Source organism: Hylobates moloch, unplaced genomic scaffold (genome assembly GCF_009828535.3).
Source record: "Hylobates moloch isolate HMO894 unplaced genomic scaffold, HMol_V3 SCAFFOLD_9, whole genome shotgun sequence".
Lineage (NCBI taxonomy): Eukaryota > Metazoa > Chordata > Mammalia > Primates > Hylobatidae > Hylobates > Hylobates moloch.
In genome coordinates this window covers 38,516,732-38,542,226 of record NW_026652284.1, presented here as the reverse complement: position 1 = coordinate 38,542,226, position 25,495 = coordinate 38,516,732, and the positions used below count along the sequence as shown (strand labels likewise).

The 25,495-nt window shown below is 37.6% G+C and overlaps 1 protein-coding gene across 12 annotated transcripts in view; it reads right to left on the bottom strand.

The window, feature by feature from the left end:
• The window catches only part of ASPH (aspartate beta-hydroxylase), a 221,502-nt gene that overhangs the window by 81,350 nt on the left and 114,657 nt on the right, over positions 1-25,495 (bottom strand). For all 12 annotated transcript variants that reach the window (XM_058444607.1, XM_032759687.2, XM_058444603.1 and 9 more), the window contains one exon: positions 1,226-1,311. In XM_058444607.1, coding sequence (XP_058300590.1) covers positions 1,226-1,311 — 86 coding nt within the window. The remainder of the gene's footprint in view (positions 1-1,225; positions 1,312-25,495) is intronic.

The window sequence follows — 25,495 nt, the reverse complement described above, 5'->3', positions numbered from 1 at the left end:
GGACATACATTCTTGTCCCATTTTAGTTCCTAACGAGTGTTTTTATTGTTGTTTGTTTACTTAAAGTCCACTTGTTCCTTTTTTATTGCAGCCAATGTCTACTGATTAAAAAGCCTGTAATAACAGGAAAACTAATGAACATTACAGAGTCTACATTCAAGTGCAGAGCAACAAATTTCTGCCAAAAACAAGGAGATGATTAACTGAAGATATGATTAAATACATTATAATAAATAATTTTGCACCTGATAATTAGATGATATGACCAAGGTAAGGAAACAAACAACTTAAATCCAGTTTCAATTTATTGTTTTCAAAATTGTAATATCTATAAAGAAATGCAAGTACTATTCCAAATATATTGATAAATTAAAACATAAATAAATTACCCTGAAAACTGGAGGTGCCTGAGGTTAACCCTAAGTAAGAAGAATGTCATTTCATCTACCAATTACTATCCTGAGTAATGGACTGACCTAGTTTTTCTTTTTGCATCAAGGAGCTATAAAATTAAAAACTTCCACTTCTATGATACTTGACAGTGTTATTATTATTATTATTTTAATCTCATTTATGGCTCATGCGTGTAATCCCAGCACTTTTGGAGGTTGAGACAGGTGGATCACTTGAGGTCAAGAGTTCAAGACCAGCCTGGGCAACATGGTGAAACCCTGTCTCTACTAAAAATACAAAAATTAGCCAGGCATGGTGGTGAGCACCTGTAATCCCAGCTACTCAGGAGGAGAACTGCTTAAACTCAGGAAGCAGAGGTTCCAGTTAGCCGAGACTGTGCCACTGCACTTCAGCCTGGGCAGAGGCTCTGTTCAAAAAAAGAAAAAAAAAAAATTCTCATTTGATCTTTAAATTGATCTTTAAAAAACCTCAATTAGGAGGTAGAAAGAATATTTATCATTATCATGTCTGTAAGAAAACTAACGCCCAGAATAGCCAAGTGATTTTCCCCAAAGCTACGTAACTAGAATGTGATGGAGGTAGGCTGACACCCACATCAGCTGGCCTGAAGGAAAGTTCTATTTCTCTTTGGCCATGTGGTAGCAATTCTCTTCCATCTGATTCATTTCATGCGGAATGTTCATGTGCCGGGGGAAAATCCACTCTATTCAACTGTTGTTTCTTTTACACTTCCTATTTTTTTTTAACAAATCAAGAGTAATGCCTGAGTTTATTTAACAACAAAACCATTGCACAAAAAATATCAACCTACCCTTTTACGGAGTTTTTCTGCAGCATCAAGTTCAGCCTTAATAGTCTTATCAAATTTATTTAAAAGTTTAGGCTTCTTTTTCTTAACTGAAAGAAAAAAGAGATTTTTATTTTTAACTTTTTTTGGCTAGAAATAGTTATTAAGCATAACAATTTACAAGTAGTAGGAAACCTGATGTTGGTCTCCACGAAAGACCTGCAGGAGAAAGCACACTGCAGGCTCGCCTTCCATTTCCTCCCCTAGATAGTGTGATGAAGCCAGTGACTGCCAAGGAAGGCAATGCAGCCCTTACCTATCTGCTACAATGTGTTCTTGGGACAGTGGGTGGAAAGCATACTGAAACTCTCCAGGATACTGGCTTGGTTTCTGGGATGTAAATGGTGGGTATGATTTCTAAACTCTCATAATCTACTTCTTAGCTATGTCCAAAAGATTGTTTAAAATAGTTTTTTTGAATATGTCCACAACTTTTTCTGACACAGATAAAGATGAAAACAGAACACTCCTCTCAAGGAAGTCAAATAAAACAGAATTTCTTTGTTCAGCATTCAAGGCCCTTCCAGTGCATCCTGGACTGACCACCCCAGCTATGTTCCATACTTCAGCCAAAATAGACTGCCCCATGCTCCCCAAATAAGCTTTTTGTGCCATTTCTTCTCCTTCTTTCTTTCTTTCTTTCTTAAATCAATCTTTCTTTCTTTTTTCTTTTTCTTTCTTTATCTTTCTTTTTCTTTTTTGTTTCTTTCTCTTACTTTCTTTCTTTTTTTTTTTTTTTTTTTTTTTTCTGTAGAAACAGTCTCACTATGTTACCCAGGCTGGTCTTGAACTCCTGGCCTCAAGCGATCCTCCTGCCTTGGCCTCCCAAGGTGCTGGGGTTATAGGCATGAGCCACTGTGCCCAACCTGTGCCATTTCTTATGCTACCTCATTTAAATAAAAAGCCTGTTCTTTATCTTCTTCTGTGAAAAATGTGCCTATCCTTCAACAATAAGTTCAAAACCACGTTCCTTATAAAGTTTCTCCCGAAATCACCCACACAGTACTCGGTTCCCTGCTCCACTGTGTGCCTCTTTAAGTCCACTGCACCCTGCATATCTCTGTTTTGTGGTCCTTCCCCACTAGGGGTTTTGTTATAATCCTTCATGCACTTATCTTAGTCCTAACTCTTGCAGGGCGGTACCATGTCTTAAATGCAGGCTGAATCTATTTATGTAAGCATGAATCCATTGCTTACTTAGCAAACAGTTTTTGGCTCTGTGCACAACCCCAGCACCCAGCAAACAGGAGCCCTCCTCCCGAAGGCAAGGCACACCCAGCAGGTGAGAGGGCCAGTCCTGCTGGTGCACAACTGGCAGTGCCTGCAGAATGGATGGATGCAGAGCACTTCTCGGAAGCCCCAAGTGACAAGAGTGGAAGCTTGAAGGGTAAGCAGAATGTTCTGGAGAAGAGGAGTGGTGGCAGGGAAGGGGGCAAAGCGGGAGGGATAGAGAGGAATTAAAACAATCAGAAGAGAACTTCATCAATTTTCCGACAATAAACCTACAGACGTTAATAGCTTCTTCCCTATCTTGTCACAAAGGAAGAGGGGCTCTTCTTTCTAAGGTCCCCTCCCCGCCAACACACACACCTGTCCTGTGCCTTCTGAATGTCTCCTCTCAGGATCTCTCGTGTGCCCCCTGATGGGAATTTAATAGTGCGTTAAATAATACCAAAGTTTCTGCCACCTTACAGCAAACAAACAAACCAAGACAAACCTCAGCCTACCCTCCTCTACTTGGCACACTCCCTCCCCTCCCCTGGGGGTCACCTCTTTGTCACCTTTCCTGTCAGCACTTTGGCTTCCTCACCCACCACATGGGCAGAAGCAAGTCTTCCAGAGGAGGGAGGGCTGCGTGGTTAAGCATCAATGGCAGGGGTCTGAGTCCCAGCTCTGTCACCTCCAAGCTCTGTGACCTAAGCCAAGCTGGCACTAAACTTTTCTGGGTTTCACTTACCTCCTCTATAATATTAGGGGTGCTTTTGAGGGTTAAATCAAGATAGTATATGAAGCATTTAACACAGTGCTTGGCATACAGTAAGTAGTCAGTACCTGAGAGCTATTATAATAATGGCTACGGCTTTCTGCAAATCTATCTGTTCTCTTTCTTCCTATTTTACCTGGCCCTTTGGCAGCATTTGACACAGTTGATGCCCTCCTCCTTCCTAGATGATCCCTTTCCGTGACTTTTATGTAGCCCACTCTCCCAGCGTTCTTCCTCATTCTCTAGCCTCTTGAATTTCTCTTTATTGCCTCTGTAACTCCTTCTCCCTGCTGCTCCTTGGGATGTTCTATTCTTCAGGGTCAGTCTTCAGTCTCTTTAGCAGCTTTAACTACTTAATTTCCAGCTGAACTACAAACCAACTAGTTCATTTTCTCCTGCATCACAAAAATTATAAATCCAAGCACCTATTGACACATACCTCAAACTCAGTAAATAAAAAATAGAATTTGCTATTCCTCACACATCTATTCTTTTTCATATTGACTTTATTGCAGAGAACGACACTAATTGTCCAAATCAGAAACTTGGTTATAAAAGGCAACCAAAATAAGGGCAAAGAGAAGCACCTGGAATCATCCTAAGGAAGATGGAATGGAATCACTACTGTCTTTTCGGCACTCACTCTGCGCCAGTCGCCGGGCCACACACTATACATAGATACCTTTTATTTTCTCAACTTCCTGAATACAGGGAATTTAACTACATGGAGAAGACCACTGAGGTTCCAAAAGGGTTAGTTACCTTGACCCCTCCCCTCTCTCACCCACATGGAAAGAAGGGGATACTTATTTCTTGTTCCCCAAGAAGAGGGAAGATTCTCCAAAACCCTTTGTCTCCTACCTCTCCCTACAGGGGCGGTGGTATGCCTTAATCCACTTGGTGAGTTGGTAGAATGAACTTGAAGTTCAGTTTCACTCCTTCCCTACCTCTCAAGAGCATGCACACTGAGCTGAGCTGACCTTCTGAGAACATTCGTGCTGAGCGGAACTGCGAGAGAGGCTCTCACATGGAAGAACTAAAGCTGTTCCATGCTGTCTGGAGCAGTGGGTATGTCCAATTCTGGGGCTCAGTGTTAAGAAATCTGTTATTCCTGATTATCCAAACCCCATCTTTCAACTTTCATCAAGTAATAAAGCTGACACTCTGATCACCTTTTAATTACTTATGCATTTGTTTGCTATGATCTTCTATTATATTTATTCGGCTTTCCTTCTCTCTCCCCCCAGAAACCCTAATCCCTATAATGTTGAAAGCTATATGTGTCTAAGGCAGAGACTGAAAAAATAGTGAATAATGAGCTTTAAACTGCATGCCATTATATGTTACCATATATGCTGATATGGAAAATGAATAGACATTTCTCTGTGACACAGATTGATGGTGGTAGGAGCTCATGCCTTGTCATCTCAGCACAGACTTATGTCTCCCAATTGTCCATTTTGCTTTTGTAGAAGTGCCTATCAACAGAATGACAGTGAGACCTCCAGGAAAGCCTGGTGTGCACCTGAGTAGACAGTTTCACTGTGGGCATCACTGATTTTCCCCAACATGTCTCTTGTGTTATAACATTCAAGTTAAAATAATATTTATTTAAAAGAAACTAAAAATTGGCAGTTTAGGACATCTAAAACAGTCAACAGCAAAATTATATGCTTGTTAAGGAGCAATGCTGTATCTTAGTGTCACAATATTTCAAAAACAGCACTAAAATAGACAAAATATTAAAAATCTCACAGCATGTCACCATATTATATCTTTTCATACATCTTCATATTTGATAGCTTCCAACTATTGTACTTGTCTTTGAAATTCAAATTTTATCCTATTTTTATTTTTAAGTACACAGAAAGCCTGAGGCAATTTTCCCAACTGCTAAAAACCACAGTCTCACTCTTTCTTCTCATTCTGGGGAGGCACATGTTCTACTTGTAGAAAAAATGAGTCCTCATTCAGGTTGGTGATGGGACCCTGGCGAACTCTCCAGCACTCTGGGCCTCAGCTTTCTTGCCTACAAATGGGTGACGTGGGCTGCTTCTCTTAAGGTCTCTTCGAACTCAAAAGGCCTGTGCTTCTAATTTTCAGTATTTAAATTATGTTCATAGTCTTTTAAAGTACACCTATAAGGTACTAGAAAGAATTACTAATTTTGTTGAATTTGGATCTTTCAAAATGGTTTAGGAGAAAGCTATCTATGCTATATATAAATTAAAGTTTTGTTTTGTTTTGTTTTTAAATCACTGCCATTACAAGCGTTTGGCCCTTTTTCAAAAGCACAAAGAAGAAAAGAAAAAGGAGCACTTACATTTCAAATCCTTACTTCCCTTGCCATGCTGTGGTTGAAATATTAAAAGCAAATAAAATGGAAAAGAAGGAAAATAAAAGGATAGCTGAAGGCAGGAGGAAAACACTAGTAATGCATTTGTAGATTATAAAAATTACATTGACTCCTTTTCATTTCCACTTAGTTCATGGAAGATGTTTTTATACTACAGTCCATGGGGAGAAGTTGATCATCAATAAAAACAGACACAGACTCTTCATATTACTCTATGTCCTATACCCATTTCATTGAAGACAGTGAAGAAAACAGCAATTTCTGCTACAAGGTATATTTTGAAAAGCAACAATTTCCTAACTGATCACCCTGACTCCAGTCTGTTCCCGTGTTCTACCTTGTTCTCAGGTTCTTTTTGAAACACTGTTTATTCATGTCATTACATTGCTGAAAATACACCCATAGATCCCCCGAACATAAAAAATAGAAATTAAATTCACTGGGATGCCCTCCTAGCAATCCTGCTCCTAATTACGGACCCAAGAAAAATGAAAACATAAATCATGAAGACATACACAAAGACTTGTATGCAAATATTCACCACACGGTTTTTAACAACAGCCCCAAAGTAGAGAAAACCATGTCCATCAACTGGTGAATGTAAACAATCTATGGTATATCCATACAATGAAATACTACTCAGCAATAACACCAGTACCTGCAAAAATATGGATGAATTTTAAATGCATTATGTTAAGTGAAAGTGGCCTAGTCCAAAAGGCTACTGACTAATTCCATTTAGATAGCATTCTGGAAAGCTGAAAACTGTAGCGACAGAAAACAGGTAAGTGGCTTCAGAGGCTGTGGTGGGAAAAGGGGATGACTATAAGGGCACAAAATAATTTTGGGGGTTGCAAAGTTCTATATGTTAGTTGTGGTGGATAAACTGTACGTAGATGTATATGCATAAGCCAAAATTCATAGAATGCACACTATAAAAGGTAAATTTTACTGTATGTAAATTCTGTCTTAATGAACCTGACTTTTAACAAAAAAAGTTACAAGGTAAAGATAAGCTCCATGATTCTCAGTGAAGACTCTTACTGTGTAGGTATAATAGTATGAGAAACACTTGGGAATAAAATCAGCATCCTTTTCAAAAATGAAATTAAATTTAGTTTTAAACTCTCCAAAAATCTGTTGGGAGGTAATTCACTCACCCATGTTTTAAGACACACTTACCTGCACAATAAAAGGAAAAAACCCAACATGCGAATCTAGACCTAGCTAGGTCCTCGATGACACTGGAATATTTTTTGTATTTAACATCCCAGCTACGTTTTCTACTCCAGACTGCCCTGTTCCTTACCAGCCACTAGCCTTCCAAGCACCCTACTCTTGAACTACATCAAAACACTGGCCGTTCCTCAGCATGTCACTCTGCCCACAGTGGAGGGAGACCTAGGACTGTGGATTAGGGCCCATCTTGTTCACCGGCTTGTTTATTCACTCAAGAATTTGTTAAAGTGCCCATTTTCCAAAAATTGTGTGAGGTTCTCAGAATTCAACAGGATCTTTCTTAAGGAGGTTATAGTCTTTTGGGGAAGACATAAATGAATAATTAGTAGTTAGAGGAATGTGTGCAATTATAAGGATGAATGAGAAGTGGTACTAACCTATTTGGGAGGTGAGCATTCTTGGAGAAACTAAACACTTCTGTATACCCAGGGAGAGGTAGCATTCTGGGCAGAGGAAAGAGTATTTATTTTGTAACTCAATCACAATCAGGAACTTGAACCTTTATTGTTAGGTTGTTTTTTTGTTTGTTTTGTTTTTAATGTGAAAGGCTAAAATTCCTCTCCTGCTTGGATGCTAGGGTTTGGTGCCATAACATATAAATTTTCTTATAATAAGAATCTGAGCTTTCTAGAATTTTGGAAAGCTGAAGGTGTAGATATTGCTCAGGGATCCCAGACACTGACTTGCTTTCTCTCCACATCTGAGGAAGGAACTTTATTGATGCTGAGCCTGCTTCAAGAGCCAGTAGAGTCCAGAGTGCGTGCTCTGGGAGTATAGTTTTTTCGAGAGAGGGTATACACACTGACTACAAAAGGGCAGTGGCATAGTAAGAACTGGGCTTTTGAAAACATGCAAGACAGAGAGTGGAAAACTGTGGCTCCCATCTGCACCAGTGAAGGACTCTAGATGGCCAGGGAAGCCATGCAAAGGGACGTAGCATCTGCTCCTGCCCTGGGCTGCCATTTTGCTTCTGATACAATTTTGCATAGCTGATTAAATACGGACCTTAATTTAACTGTGTGTGTGTGTGTGTGTACGAATTTCTCCCACTAGCCCATTTGAAATGCTATACTTATTCAAGGAAAATAATGTGCATCTTGAGCTCTTGCACAGTTGCATTTCCTTGAACCAGCTTTTGCCTTTCACAAATTGGCCCCAATCTCCATTTTCCTCTTCTATTAATTTCCTTTATATAGACTCTCGAATATGGCATGAACATTGACACTTTTGTGGTTTTTCTCATGGTGTTTTATCTTCCTGGAAAAACCTTTCCTTTATTTCTACCAGAGAATATTCTATATTTTAACTTTTGAGACCTAGTTTAAATGTCATTTCTTCTATCAAGTCTAGGGCATCTTTAGGTGGAAAATAATCTCTCCTATGGTCATATAACATTCTATTACTATTACTACTATATTCATTACTATTTCTAGAAATAGTAAACTCTTCAGGCTGTGTTCATGCTGGCGGTATATACACAGTGCTTGCTCAAACTCTCCCCCCTCACTCCCACCTTCCTCCCTTGCTGGATTGTTAATTTCTGAACTGTGTTACTTATAATTTACAAACAGCATTTGGCACATGGCCTGTCTTATAGGAAATCCTCAACAAATTTTCATGTTTCTAAAGGCATGAATGCATGCAGGCATGCATGAAGCAAGACATTCTAGAAGGGGATATGGCAATGTGAATTTGTAATTGGGCATATCAGCTGTCTTTAAAAAAATGAGAAAATTATAAACAACCAATACAGAAAATTACCTGAGAGTTGCTTGCTTTATAAAGAGTTCAAATCCAAAAAGTTATAATGGACAATAACGGAGGGGCCCGAAGAGAAAGACAAAAAAAAACAACAACAACAAAAAAAAAAACAGCAAGATACTTGCACCATAATCCCCATTGAAGATCTTGTAGGGAACACTGACATTTATTCCACATCTTATTCCACGTAGGTTTTTCAGTATATTGAGCAAATGGGGACACACATGGCAGAATACAAGGCACTACTAACAGTAAATTCTTGGATTGCAAGATCCCGCTAATTTTAGAATAACAAAAACTTCCCAAAGCAACTTGCTGATATGTTCTGAGTCACTGCTTAATGCCTTAGCCAATTCTGTGCTGATAATAATAGCTGACATTTATTGAGCACTTAAGCCTTCTAGACATGTGTGACTCACCCAAGCTGCACAAATTGTAAACAGTAGGCACCAAGACTGAAGCTTGGGGTTGTCTCCAGTAGACTGCAATGTCTGTACTCTTAACCATTTTGCTGTATCTTTGGCATCTGGCTCAGAAGTCAAGAAACTAGGGTGTTCCTAAGAGTTTTAAGGGTGATGACACAGTGGAATTAAGTATTAGTATAAGTGTTATTTGTGTAAAGGAAGTAGTTGAACTTTGCATTACTTGTCTGTAAGGATGAAGGCAGTTAAATAACCATAGTAATTTTCCTTCATTTTGTGTCTCAAGACGTAGCATTTAGACATTACACAGACACATCCTGGCTTGGTAGAAGGACCACACAGCACAAGCTTGAAGGCCAGTCTGTGAGCCTCAGTTCTGCTACTTCTGAGGCAGCTTGCTTAATTTCGTTGAGCCTTTGCTTTTTCATCCACGAAATGGGGAGAATATCTGACCTCCTTCCTACTACTGTAAAGGAAAGTCATGGCGCATAAAACATCATATAAATGTTAATTATGACTTTCATCTACAGTCTCTCATTTTTAGTTACTTTAAAATTCTGTTCTTAATTAAATGGGAAATGTGCCTGACTCTTTTTAATAAATGTTTAAGCAGTTATTTTTTTTAAAACAATCAGATTTTCTCTATGATCAGACACTTCCCTGGCAGAGACTTTGGGCAACTAATAACTTTATCACACTATACCTGTATTCAGTTTGGATTTCAAGTCAACAAAGGATTAAAGAGCTTTGAGGTCATGCTAAACTTCCCCTGCTTCCCAAACTCTAGTATGTGTTTTTAAGCAGAATCACATAAAATATTAAATACTGCTTTTGGCTATGGTTATCCAAAGGTAGAATTTGATGAAAAATAATCTAAAAAGCAAAACAATTTAAGGGAAGGAAAAGTAAGACCAAAATAAGATATTAAAGAAGAAGGTGCTCTGTATCTGACTGAGACGTGGTGTGAAGCTTCAAAGTTATCATATAAAGCAACCTTACTGCAATATTATTCATAGCAATTAACAGTCAACCCAAGATAGGACCCCTGCTTATTTTAATCTTCCTTTATTAGGACTGGAAGTTAATTCTGCTTTTCTTTTTAAAATCACTGATAGATTTCAATAAAAGAAACATCACTCTACATTTGTCTGACAGTGAGGTAAATCTATACATTAAGGCAAAGGGTAAAAAAGGAGAAAACATTCAAGAATTCAAGAATCCCATGTTAGGATTTTTGATGAAACATTATCTGCTAATCATAGGAAAAGCAAACCTGAATCTATGAGTGTTCCTACAGGCGGGGGACGTGGGTAAGAGCCCTCAGTTATTTTCTCTTTCATTTAAAAGTGGGAATTGTGCAAGGTATTCCCTACTGTGATGCCTCACACTGGGGTCTGAAATAAATCTGCTCTCATATTGAGAGAGAGACATGCTATTTGCTGTTGAGAAACCCAATATGCAGACAGCCATGGAGGTGCTTCTGGCAGGAGCCTTTGTTTGTATTATCACCATGTGAGAAAGAAAAGCTAATGTGTTTCATCCCAAAATAGCCCCTTCTGAGGCTTTTTTCTCTAACACTATCTACTCTATATGTATTACCAGAAGAAGAAGTAAATTTGGGCAACTCCTGAAAGACACTCTTACCAAGGATGGCACACCCTTTCTTGCCTCCTACAGCTAAGAATAATGGACTTCTATTTTTTTCAGAATTAAATATCAACTATATACCAGCAGGAGATCAATATTCAAAGCTTAAACCAAACAGTTAACAAATATTTTTCACTGAGAGATGCTAACTTGTACAACCCAGTAAATACTATATAAAGGGCAATTGTTTTCATCTGCTCCCTCTACTGAAATAACGTGAGATTCTGCCGGGAGCATTCAACGGAGACAGCAAGTATTCCGGTTTATTACATGTAGTTGGCTGTCTTCCCATAGGGTTATTTTTATAAATTATACATCACTCTCCTTCTAGAGTAATAATCCTTTAACAGATGTGACCCCATATGTTAAATTAGAAATTTTAGAGATGCTAAGTGATGTGTTTTCTAGACATAACAGAAAACCCTTCAGTGCCAAAGCAGTCCACAGCCTCACCAACAGCAGTGCCAGACACTGAATTTTATCCTCACACACACTGTTCCATGAGAGAATAGCCACCTTCCTCAAATGTTATTTTAGATAAAATTCTAATAATCTTGGTGTTCTGTTTCTCTAGCCCTTAAATTATTATAGGTAACAAACTAACAAGATGGAGTGAGGGTTGTTTGAAGCAGGTATATACTCAGCAGCAGATACAAGCTGACAGACTGAAAGTAAGAAAGTCAGAAACCAGAAATAAACCTGAAATAAACCCAGCTCAAATAGCACTGCAACATGGGTTAAACTGTGTAGACATAAATGGTGCCAAACACTTCAATAGCCCCCAAAAGCATCACTGCATGATATAGTAACTGATGTTCATTAAAAGCAGAATTATAGTCTCCAGTCACCAGGGAATGTTAAATTATTTGCACAACACATTTTTTAAATGGGGAAATGATTTAAAAGTACTTTAGAAAATATCACCTGAGTTTATTAATTTTGCTTAAATGATGCTTAAAGTTTTCTAACATCATCTTTAAATAATTGTGTCTATGAAATACTCATTTCCCAGTGATGTCAAATAAAATAATAATTTCTAAGCCCAGCTTGCATCAGTGTCTCCTGAAGGACCTGAAACAAAACAGATGTTCCCAAACCCCAATACCAAAAAAATTGCTACAGGTGATTTTGCTCTGCAACATCTCAGCTATATGTAAAGATTAGTACAGGAATCCCCTTTTATCCACGGTTTTGCTTTTCACAGTGTCAGTTATACACGGTCTGCAATAGTCCCAAAATAGCTGAATACAATACAACAAGGTATTTTGAGAGGGAGACCACATTCACATAACTTTTATTACAGTATATTGTTATAATGTTTCTATTTTATTATCAGCAATTGTTGTTAATCTCTTACTGTGACTAATTTATAGATTAAGTTTTGTAATAGTATGTATGTATAGGAAAAAATATAGTATATATAGGTTTGGTACTATTCATAGTTTTAGGCATCCACCAAGGGGTCTTGGAATGTATCCCGTATGAACAAGGGAGGACTATTGTATATATTATAGGAATGAATAATTTCAGTATTTTTAAGCCTATGTCTGATACTATCCTATTTTTCATTTGATTGTTTAGATGTCAACAGGATCTATATGTTTGACCGATGTTTGTTCAGCACTGATATTGACTGGTTTTCATTATTGTAACTTTTAAGAAATAAATTACATGGAATTCATATTTTTTAGATATCATCTGAGATTTCACCAAAACAGAGTGGATATCTTTAAATACAACTTGAAAATCACAATGAGAGAAACCCCAAGAGTATCTTTAGAGTTTCTCCATGTGCTATGAGAATGAAAACCCGACATTACAAAATTGATTAATCTTGCTTTATGGTAGAGGTGGTAGGCATGACAGGATGACCACAAACTTTCAACAAATAACTCAACTGTGAAGATCCTGGTTTCTGGGGAGTAAGAAATAGTTAAGTTTACTTGAGCAATAGCAGGATGATGAAGTGACAAACTATTTCTGATGTATTACCCGACAGAGAAAATACACATTTCAATGGGAGGTTTCTCATTACAGACAAATGAGATTATAGATCAGTAACAGAGCCGTAAATCTATTATTTGATATATTGAAAAACAAAGCCATTGCCTTTCTGAAACAGAGGTAGTGAAAAATAACAATAAAGAGCACATTATCTTCAAATACTAAGGTTGAGAGTGAACTTGGTAAAATTTCTAAATATTTCCATATTATCTATGAAACGATGGCTTGCAAGAAACTGTGTATCAGGTAATAAAGGTCAGTGATCTCTAAGAGATAGGGATCACATTTCTCAAACCAGTGATAAAATAAGGATCATAAAAGCAGACAGAGAGAATAGACATGTCACACACAGGTAAATAAAAATAAGAATGGCCTGGATGCACCATCAGGAAGCCCAGTAATAAGCCTGCCCCACCCGCTGCCACTGGCACCTGCCATTCAGGGGCCTAAAAACAGGGCCACCTGGTTTACTGCCATAGCTGTTGGCACCTAAGCATATCATCTGGAAGCCTGGGAATCGGCCCACTCAGCCTGTCACTGCAGGCACCCATGCATTCTGTCTGCGGGTCTGAAGATAGATCCACCCCACCCACCCCCACTGTCACTGATGCCCCAGTGTGCCATCTGGATTTGAAAGGATTGCCTCCTGCCCCACCCCTCAATGCAGCCTGCACTCATGTGCACTGTCAGGCAGTGTGAGAACAAGCCTGTCCTACCTGGCACCACTCCTGCTACTCCCTGTGCATGTTGTCTGGGAACCTGGAGATGGTTCACCTGGCCTGTCACCACCAATGCTTACACACATGTTTCAGGGGCCTAGGGATTGACCCACCCCATCTGCCACCACTGGCACCTGTGCATGCCTTACAGGGGCCTGAGGATGGGCCCAGCCAGCCTGCCACCTCCACTGCAAGCAACCACTTGTACACCATACCTGGGGACCTAGGTACCTGCACATGTCACTTGAGAGCCTGAGGGTTGGCCTGCCACTGCTACTGCCACAGCCAATACCACACATGCTGCCTAGATGCCTGAGGACCTGCCTGCCCACTGCAGCCACTGCTGGCAGCCAAGTAAGCCTTCTGAAGGCTCAAAGTTCTGCTCTCCTGGATCCACTACCATCAGTGCCCATGTACACTGCCTAGGGGCCCACAGACGGGCATGCCCAAGGACCAGCCCACCTGGCATCCCAGTCCCCAGCAGAGCCTCACCACAGCCTCCACTAAAATTCACAGCCTAGACCACTGAGGAAATCATAGACACCACTGATGCTGAACACAACCAAGGAAATCATACTGAGACTACACTGCTGTGCCAGCCCAGAATCAAAGACAAAGTGCCCTACACAACCAGCATTATAGATACTTCTACAGGAAAAAAGTCTTTCCTATGAAAGACAATTCATAAAATTGGAAGAAGTGACTGTTACACCAAATGCGCAGATATCAAAAGTAAGGACAAATGAAGACAAAAAAAGGAAGAAGACATGACACTTCCAAGGGAAAACAATAATTTTCCAGCAACAGCTTCTGATGAAAAGGAAATTATGAAATATCAGAAAAAGAATCCGAATAATAATACTAAAGAAACTCAGTGAGATATAAGAGAACAAAGATAAATAATACAAAAAAATTAAGAAAATAATTTATGATCTGAAAGAAAAATTCAATAGATAGATATCATTTGAAAAAACTCAACCTGGAACTAAAGAATTCAATGAGTGAAATCAAAAATAAAATCAAGACCATCACCCTCAACAATAGACTAGATTGAACAGAAGGAAAAATTTCAGAACCAGAGGATAGATCACTTGAAATAATCCAGTCAAGAAAAAAAAAAAAAAAAAAAGAATGAAGGGGCCAGGCATGGTGGCTATCTGTAATCCCAGCACTTTGGGAGGCTGAGGCATATGCATCGCTTGAGCTCAGGAGTTCAAGATCAGTGTGGGCAACATGGCAAGACCCTGTCTCAAGAAAAGAAAGGAACGAAAAGAAAAGATTACATAATATATGTGACACCATAAATCAACCAAATAACCAAATGTCCTAATTTATGGATATGAACAAAGGCAAAGAAAACGTATTTAATGAAATAATAGCTTTCAAACTTCTCAAAGCTTGCAAGAAATATAGATATCCAAATATGGGAAGCTCAAAGATCCCCAAATAAATTCAAACAAAATGATCTTCTCCAAGTTACATTATAGTAAAACTGTCAAAAGCGAAAGACAAAGAGAAAATTACAAAAACAGCAAAAGAATCAAGTTATTTGAAACGGAATTCCCATTAGAATAACAGTATATTTCTCAGCAGAAATCTTTCAGGCCAGAAGATAATAAAATGACATTTTCAAAGAGCTGAAAGAAAAAAAAAAATTGCCAGCTAAGGTACCAGATCCAGCAAAGCTACCCTTCAAAAATGAAGGAGAAATAAAGTCTTCCTTAAGCAAAAACTGACAGAATTCCTCACCACTAAGCCAGCCCTACAAGAAATGCTTAAGAGGGTCCTATATCTGGAAGGAAAAGGACAATATCTGCCATCATGAAAACACACCAAAGTATAAACAAAGTATAAAACTCACTAGTAGAGCAGACAGACAAATGAGAAAACAAGAGTCGAATGTTACCAACACAGAAAACTACCAAACTGCATGATAAACAATAGAGGATAAAGGAGCAAAAGATATACAACAACAACAACAACAAAAAGAAAAGAAAGCAGTTAACAAAATGACAGGAATAAGTTCTCACCTATCAATAGTAACCTTGAATGTAAACCAATTAAATTCTTACTTAAAAGATATAATCTGGATAAACTGACAAAAACACATACCACAACTATATGCTGCCTACAAGAAACTCATTTCACCTGAAACACATATAAACTTAAAGTAAAAAGACAGAAAAAGATATGCAGGCAAATGGAAAGACAGAAAAAGATATGCAGGCAAATAGAAACCAAAAGTGAGCAGGAGTAGCTATTTTATTATCAGAAACACAAACTTCACATGAAAAACTATAAAAAAGAGACAAAGAAGGTTATTATATAATGATAAAGGGATCAATTCTTCAAGAGGACATAATTCCACATATATATGCATCCAGATATATAAAGCAAATATTATTATCTCTAAAGGAAGAGACAGACTCTAATACAATAATAGCTGGCAAGTTCAACACCCCACTCTGAGTATTGGACAGATCGGCTAGACAGAAAACCAGCAAAATAAACACTGGATTTAAACTGCACTTTTAGACCAAATGGACTTAACAGACATTTACACAGCATGATATTCAACAGCTACGGAGTACACACTCTTCCTGTCAGCACGTGGAACATTCTCCAGGTAGACCATATGTTAGGCCACAGAATATGTCTTGACAAATTTTAAAAAATTGAAATCATATCAGGTATCTTCCAGAACACAATGAAATAAAACTAAAAATGCAGTAAGGAGAGAAACTTTGGAAATTTTACAAATATATGAAAATTAAACAACACGCTCCTGAATGACCACTGAGGCAATGAAAAAATTAAGAAGGAAATTTTTAAAAAAACTACTCGAAGCAAATGAAATAGGAACATGACATACCAAAACCCATGAGATACAGTAGTGCTAAGAAGGAAGTTTATAGCACTAAACACCTACAACAAAAACGTAGAAAGATTTCAAATAAACAACCTAATGACACGCCTCAAAGAAGTAGAAAATCAAGAAAAAGCAAAACCTAAAACTAGCAGAAAGAAACAAACAATAAAGATAAGAGAAAAACTAAACAAAATGGGACTAAAAAAAATTACAAAAGATCAACAAAATGAAAAGTTGGTTTCTCAAGGACAAAAAACCAAACACCACATGTTCTCACTCATAGATGGGAATTGAACAATGAGAACACATGGACACAGGAAGGGGAACATCACACACTGGGGCCTGTTGTGGGGTGGGGGGAGTGAGGAGGGATAGCATTAGGAGATATACCTAATGTAAATGACGAGTTAATGGGTGCAGCACACCAACATGGCACATGTATACATATGTAACAAATCTGCACGTTGTGCACATGTAACCTAGAACTTAAAGTATATTTTTAAAAAGTCAAAAAAAAGAAAAGAAAAACAAAATTGATAAACTACTAGCTAGAATGACTAAGAAAAAAAGGAGAGAAGACCCAAATAAATAAAATCAGAAATAAAAATGAGACATTTTAACTGATGCCACAGAACTGTGAAGGATTATCAGAGACTATTATGAACAATCATACACTAACAAATTGAAAAGCCTAGAGGAAATGGATAAATTCCTAAACACATACAACCACCAAGATTGAACTAGGAAGAAATAGAAACCCTGAACAGACCAATAACAAGTAATGAGACTGAATCAGAAATCTCCCAACAAAGAAAAGCCTAGGACCAGATAGCATTACTGTTGAATTTCATCAAACTTTTAAAGAACTAATACCAATTCTTAAACTATTCCAAAAAATTGAAGAGGAGGGAATTCTTCCTAGCTCATTCTACCAGGACAGCATTACCCTGATACTAAAGTCAAACAGGACACAACAACAACAATAACAACAAAAAAATACATGCTGATATTCCTGATATGAAAATCCCTAATAAAATATTAGCAAAGTGAATCCAATAACACATCTAAAAAATAACAGGCCATGATCAAGTGTGATTTATCCCATGGATGCAAGGATGGTTCAACATATGAAAATAAAAAAAAATACATCGATAGGACAAAAACCATATGATCATCTCAATAGCTGCAGAAAAGGCATTTGATAAAATACAACGCCCTTCTGAACAAAGTAGGCATAAAAGGAACATACCTCAACATAATAAAGTCCATGTATGACAAACCCACATCTAACGTCACAGTGAGTGGGGAAAAGCAGAAAGCCTTTCCTCTAGGAACTGAAATAAGAAAAAGGTGTTTACTTTCACTGCTCTTGTTTAACATAGTATTGGAGGTCCAAGCCAGAGCAAAAGGGCAAGAAAAAGAAATAAAAGGCACCCAAATTGGAAAAGAGGAAGTCAAATTGTCCTGTTTGCAGATAACATGATCTTATATAGAAAAAAATCTAAAGACTCTACCAGAAAACTTTTAGACTTGATAAACAAATTCAGTAAAGTTACAGGATACAAAATCAATATGCAAAAATCAGTAGCATTTCTATACACCATAGCAAACAAGCTGGAAAGAAATCAAGAAAGTAATCCTGTTTACAATAGCTACAAAAAAAACCTAAGAATAAATTTAGCCAAGAAGGTGAAAGAGGAAAATTGGAACAAAGAAGAAATATGAAAAATAGAAACATACAGCAAGATGATAGATCTAAATCTAATCATAGCAATAATCACATTAAATATAAATACTCCCAATTAAATGCCAAAGAATTTCAGCTTGGATAAAAAAGTAAGAGCCAGCTATGTGGTAACTTCAATAAATACACTTCAAATATAAAGACACAAATATGTTAAAAGCAAATGAGTAGAAAATGGCATATCATTATAATAAAAAGGACAATAAAAAAGAGCTGAAATGCCTGCCTGTGTGAATATCAAAGCAGATTTCAGACCAAAGAATATTCTCAATGATAAAGGGGATTATTTCACAATGATAAAGAAGTCAATTCACTAAGAGAACATAATAATCTAAATGTTTATTCCCCTAGTTACAGAACTTTAAAATCCATGAAACAAAACCTGACAGAACTTTAAAGAGAATAGAAAAATCCACAATTCCATCAGAGGCTTTGGTAGCCCTCCCTCAGTAATTAATAGGACAAGTAGAGAGAACATCAGCAAGGATATAGAAGATTTGAACAGTGGTATGAAGCAACTTGACCTAAATGACATTTCTAGACTCCCTGCAACAATAGCAAAATACACACCTTTGCAAGTGGGAGGCTGAGGCAGGTGGATCACGAGGTCAGGAGTTCAAGACCAGCCTGGCCAACATGGTGAAACCTCGTCTCTACTAAAAAGACAAAAATTAGCCAGGTGTGGTGGCGGGTGCCTGTAATCCCAGCTACTCAGGAGGCTGAAGCAGAGAATTGCTTGAACCTGGGAGGTGGAGGTTGCAGTGAGCCAATATTGCGCCAGTGCACTCCAGCCTGGGCAACAGAGTGAGACTCCATCTCAAAAAGAGAGAGAGAGAGAGAAAAAAAAAAAAAAACCTCAAAAAGGAATAGCAAATTAAGCCTAAAATAAGTGGAAGAAAGGAAATAATAAAGATCAAGGTACATATTGATAACTTAGAAAGCAAGAAAATACCAGAGGAAGATAATAAAAATAAAGCTGATTTTGAGAGAAGATAACTAAAATTGATACTCCACCAGACCGATCAAGAAAAAGAGAGAGAAGACACAAATAAACATAAATAGCCAACATCACGAATGAGTCAGGTGATATCATTACAGATTCTATAATTATTAAACAAATAATAAATATTATAAACAATGTTATGTCAATTAACTCAAAAAATTAGATGAAATGAACACAATTCTTGAAAGACACAAACTACCCAAAGTTACTCAAGAATAAACAAATAAACTGAATATCTTGTATCAGTCAAATAAATAAAGCTTATGGTTAAAAACTTTCCAAACACAAAATACTAGGCCCAGTCATCTTCACTAGTGAATTCTACCAAATATGTAACAAAGAAATAATACATAAATTCTGAAAGAGAAGGGGTTGTTTCCCAACTCCTTCTGTGGGGTCTGCATTATTATGAAACCAAAATCAGAAAAAGACACTACATGAAAAGAAAACTACTAACTGGTATCCCTCATGAACACAGATGTAAAAAACTTCTCATCAAAATGTTAGCAGATCAAATCCAATGAGATATATAAGGAATAATGCATCATGAGTTTTACCTCAGAAATGTATTAGTGTATAGTTGTTTTAACATATAGAATCAGTCAGTGCAATTTATATTATACACAAAAATGAAAAAAAATATCGTTTCCTTAGACAATAAAACAGCCTTTGACTAACTCTAAAACCAATTCCTGAAAAAAAACTTTAAGCAGTGTAGACACACAAGGAAACTTTCTCAACCTGATAATGAGCATCTATGAAAAATCTAAAGCTAACAATACTAAATGGTAACAGACTGAACTACCCTCTCCTGCCCTCAAGATCAAGAAAAAGACAAAGATGTCCATGCATAACTTCTCGGCGTTTTACTGGAGGTTCCAGGCACTGAATCTGGGAAATGTAAACTAATGCGTAGGGACCTTAAGCGGATCAGTGGCTGCCGGGGGTTGGGGAGGGGCACAGAGAAAGAACATCCAGGAGAAGTCACAGAGCAGCACCAGGAAACTTGGGATCACTGGATATGGTCATTATCTTGATTGTGGTGAGGGTTTTACAGTTTCATACATGTCAAAATTTATCAAACTGTATGCTTTAGGTGAAGTCTATTGTATATTAACTATACCCCAGTGAAATTGTTATAATAAACATATAAAAACATAACCACAATACTGTTACCATATCTAAAAAGAAATTCACGGCTGGGTGCAGTGGCTCATGCCTGTAATCCCAGCACTTTGGGAGGCAAAGGCGGGCAGATCACTTGGGGTCAGGATTTTGAGACCAGTCTGGCCAATGTGGTGAAACTCCATCTCTACTGAAAATGCAAAAATTAGCCAGGTGTGGTGGTCGGTGCCTATAATCCCAGCTGCTTGGGAGGCTGAGGCAGGAGAATCGAGTGAGCCTCGGAGGTGGAGATTGCAGTGAGCCGAGATCGCACCACTGTACTCCAGCTTGGGTGACTGAGTGAGACTCGTCTCAAAAAAAAAAAAAAAAAAAAAGACAAAAGAAATTCACAATAATTTCTGAATATCATAGTTGGATACTTTCACTGAATAATCAGTGTTTACATTTCCCTGATTGTCTTAAAAATTTATACATTTTGTTAATTTGAAATGGGACCTAAACAAGGTCCAAAGACAGTAATTCATTTTGTGTGAAACAAATCAGAACTTCCTGCAGAATCTTGTGAGATATTAATGTCTATTAATGTCCACTCTTGTCCATTAAGAAATACTGAATAGAAAAGGGCCAAAATCATTTTAGGACATCCATAACCACTGCTACATAGAAAAAAAAATCCTATCTGGAATATGACAGTCTGCTCTGACCTGTTTGTCTAAATTTTTCCATTGCATTAGTTTGCTTATTGGATTCTCCAGAACACGATGTGTGACCATTTTCAAACCATTTTGACATATATTTATTGAATGCCTCACAGGTATTATGCTAACTAGTGTGGGGACACAAAGATAAACAAGACAATCCCTATCCCCAAGTACTTCACACATTAGAAAGTGGTAGGGGGGAAGTAAATTAATGACTAGAATAAAAGACTGAAAATGATCATGCAAAGTAAGAATTAGAAAATGCTCTGGGAACAGAAAGAAGCAAAGGATTACCACTAATTGGAAAAACAAGGAAAGAATTAAGGAATGACAGAACATTAGAACTGACTCTTGAGGCACAGATCTAATTTGGAATGAGGTAGACAGCTAAAAATATTTCAAAGAAAGGGGAAAGTATGTATGTATAAATGTGAAAAAGGTATGTTCGGGGATTTGTGAAAAATATTGTGGAATTCTATAAAGTACAGGGACACAGATAGTTAGGGCCAAGGCTAAACAGGTGGCTTACAGCCAGATTATGGGGTGCCTTGAACAAAATTCTGATAAATTTTGACTTTGCTCCACAGACAATGTGGTATTTCTGATGGCTTCAATGAGTGAGTGTATGAATCCTGTCGTTCAAGAACTTTCTCTTGTGGTAGGTGCATATACGCAGAAGGGCAAAAACTAGAGGCAAGAAGACTCCCTGGATGTGATATACAAGCCTGAGATGTCACAGGGCCGAGCCAATGGTAGTACAGAAAGAGAGAGAAATGGTTAAATTCCTGGCTAAATTAAATGGTTAAATTTTAGGGAGGAAAAAAAGACTTGGAAATAAAACTCAGGAAAATTTAGATTTGAAAATATCAAAGAAAAAATTAAAAATTATAATTTCTTATCAGTAACACTGACATTCAGATAAATCAATTTCACTTGAATAAAAATACATGAATTATTTTTATTACACTTATAGATGGTCATGTTTTTTAACATAATGCACTACTGAGCATACTGTCACTTAGAAGGAGGTACATTCCAAAACATCACAGATTATGGTCAGCCCCAAAGATGTGATACATGTCTTGATCCCTTTTATGAATAACGTGCAGTTTATTTTTATGCAACAGCACACCACATGTTTTGGTTGTTAACAGATGGCAAACTCTTTTTACCATGGTTTTAAACTTGCACCCTGGGAATGAAAACTATTTATACAGTAAACACTTTAGCGGATCCTATCTTTGGACAAGTTTAATTAAAGAATGAGAGACCAATTGCACAATCAAGCAGACTCAGGGGAGGAAGCAAGAACTTGCTTCTTTGCTGAATATATTATTTTTTTCCCAGCAATTTAAAGCATACATGGAAATTAATGGCACTATTGAATTTTATAATAAATCCCTTAAGCATTTAGCTTTTTTTGTTAGCTGTTTTCAAACTCAGTGTTAATAAAGATGTAACACCCAAGGTAGAAGGAAAGCATAACTTACTCTTTAATGAGATGCCACTAAAAGCATTCCTCAAATAGCTTTCCAATATTCTCATACCTTATTCAACTTGTAGATGTTCATTTTCACATATAAACACTTCCTAGAAAAACATCCCTGAAGAATAACCACCCTTCTCTTGCACTTAAAGACATTGGAATGTCATGTGGATAAAGTTTATCACAGTCATTAAGAGCCTCTTAGAAAAGGAACATGCACAAGCAATATCAGATTACTCTTCTATTGCCTTTAGACTTAGGGATAACACGCATTTTATACAAAGTAATCATTGGAGGGAAAGTAATGATAACAGTTGCTCATATCTGTACAGCATGACACCAGCGACAAAGCCAAATGGCCATCTGACCTGCATGAAAAATGCAGGAGTGCAGGTAGAATTATCTCCATGTTTTACACATGGGAAAAAAGGCTCAGAGGCCAGGAGACTCGTTCAAGATGAAATAGCAAATAAGAATTGGTAAAGCTGATTAAAACTCCTAGTCAAGAACCCTTTTTACTGTACTGAAAGAATTTTCTAGAATTAAATAAGTGATTTCACACTAGTAAGAGGAATTCATATGCCTATAAGGAAAATGCTTACTGATAAAATGACAGTAATGGCTACTCAAAAGCCGAAGCAGGCAAAAGAACAGGGCTCATAAGAGCCTCGACCTCCAACGCCACATTCAGCCACACACTTTAATCTTAAAACAAACCAGATCAAACCCCAAACTCATACTGACCAAGAATGGAAACCTCTTGGGTATTTCTATGACGCTAGTACCAATGTACTAAGTGTGTTTGATACTATTAATCTAAAAGGCAATTTAAAAATATTCCTCATTTTTCTTTCTTTCTAACAAGTCTCTACACTTGTATTTCATAATCACAGAGAAATACTCCAGTAAGAGCATTGTCAAGCTATTATCGTACTTCTCAGGGGGTAAAGACAATCTGCCTCTGGCCTCCTTCCTCAGAAGGCACAGAGGTATGCAATTAATGGCGCAACAACACATACCCTGCTGGGTCCTATACTGCTTGACTCTTAGGACTGTCTGGAAGTGCCATGAAAAAATATACTGCAGAGAATGCACATGTATGCTCACAGCAGCAGTTAAAAAGCAAAGACACAGTATGAATCAAAGTGACAAGGCCCAGAAATTAAATGCTCACCCAGGTTCATTGGTTTTATGTTGAAGCTATAATTTGCAATTAATGCCACTTCCACCCTATGACTAGCTGAATGACATTAGTAATAACATCACTAATATGATGACATAAATGCACAAGGAAGTCAGTGATCCTTAGGGGAGAGGAGCCAAATTTCAATGAAGCATAAAAATCAAGGTTATTACCTGAAACACAACTTTATCAAACCTTGGCTTTTATGTAAAGGGTATCAATTAAAGGCATCACACTGTATAAATAGATTGTATTCACTTTTATTTCAAGTTTAAAGTGTGCTTCACACAACTTGAATCAAGTTGATATTTTAATTGTGGTAGCTGGCCCACCACAAAGGCTTCAGATAAATAATATATACATATAATCATAGATGTAGGTGCTAATTAAATCCATTACTTTAATTTCATTAAATTATCATGAAGCAGGAATGGGACAAAGAGAAGGTATCATCAATGTACTGATGAATCAAAGTGGCAAAAGAGTAAAAGTCATGGGATATTAGAAAAAAATGAATTATGATAATTTTCCCAAAAAGTTGTGGTATCAAGGGTTTTTAAGACAAGACTCTAATCTAATCTTCTGTATAGAGAGCATAGCCCATGATCCCCAAGTAAGTACTGCTCTTGGAGTACTGCTGGGCTTGCTATGAGCAGAAACACCTGTGATTTTTTTTTCCGTATCAACTTATCATCCTTGTCATTAGACACACTTCAGTATCTGAGTTCACAGGGCTCTTGCATGGATGTAACCCTCACCCACTACTTGAGGACCAGCTCAAAAGTCATCGCTCCATGAAGACTCCAGTTGCTTTCCATCTCCTGCCAGTAGTGTGTCATTTCCTCCTTGGTGTTCCCACAGCATTTTGTTCATGGTCTCTACCTCTTTACATTGTAGTTACTTGCTTTGTTTTCAGAGTGCTCCGCAGAGCGTAGCACACAAAAGGAGCCTATATATTTGGCAAATTAATGCATCATCCCTCTTAGCTAGAAGCTGTTATCTTCTCTATTCAGTTCTCCCTTCCATTCTTTAAGAAGGGTCAACACGTCAAGGGATGGCTGAAGTCCTAGGACACGGTGCAAGCCTCCTGGCTTTCACCAGATGCAAATGAGTCCTCTGTAAATGAAAGTGTTTCGGAATATATATAATTCTTTCTCCTACTCCATTCATCCATACACGCTGACTTTTAAAAATGAATTCAGGCAAAAATCAGTGTTCTCTTATTCTGCCATGACCAACTCAACAAATGTATTTATCATTTGAAATGAGTTTAGAATTCACAACATAAATTGCTACATATTCACTTTAAGTGGTTAACATATCTAGTAGTAAATAATTTAGGAGGGGAACCATGAAAGAAGTACTGTTATGCCCTCAGTAATGTTTTCTTATTACTTTAATAATAAGAGTTAAAGAAAAAAAAAAAAACAACATTCTTTCTGGCATGAGAGACCCATGAATCGGTCTATGGCAATGACCCAGGAAATGCTGAGTACCTTCTGAGTACAAAGCACAGCTAAGTCCCTTTGCAGAAAGTGAACCAATGAAGTGGAATGCATCTGCCATTTATTATTAGGGTTATGTTTTTCCTCAAACATCTTCATCCTATACAGCAATATTTGTTCAGTAAATGACATGTCCCCACATACATGATGAGGATTTAATTAGTTGCCTCAAAAAGTTAAGCAGCAAAAATCTCAAAGAGGATAGTGTCTACCCTCAGCTGCTGAAATCAGGGTGGAGAATGAGGACAGTAGGAGCAGGGAGGAGGATGGGGGACTTGAGCCAATGGTCAAGTGGGTCTCTCCAGTCCTAGGCCAGAGGCAGTTGCTGTCTTTCCCAGGCAACACATTTGCAGCAATGGGAAAGGCTCACCTTTCTTCTAGCACTTGCTGGCATCAATGCAGTAGGAACTGATGGCATCAGAAAAAGCCAGACCTTTGAAAATATCATTGATAAAAATCTTGTTCTTTCATATCTGAAGTTTGAGT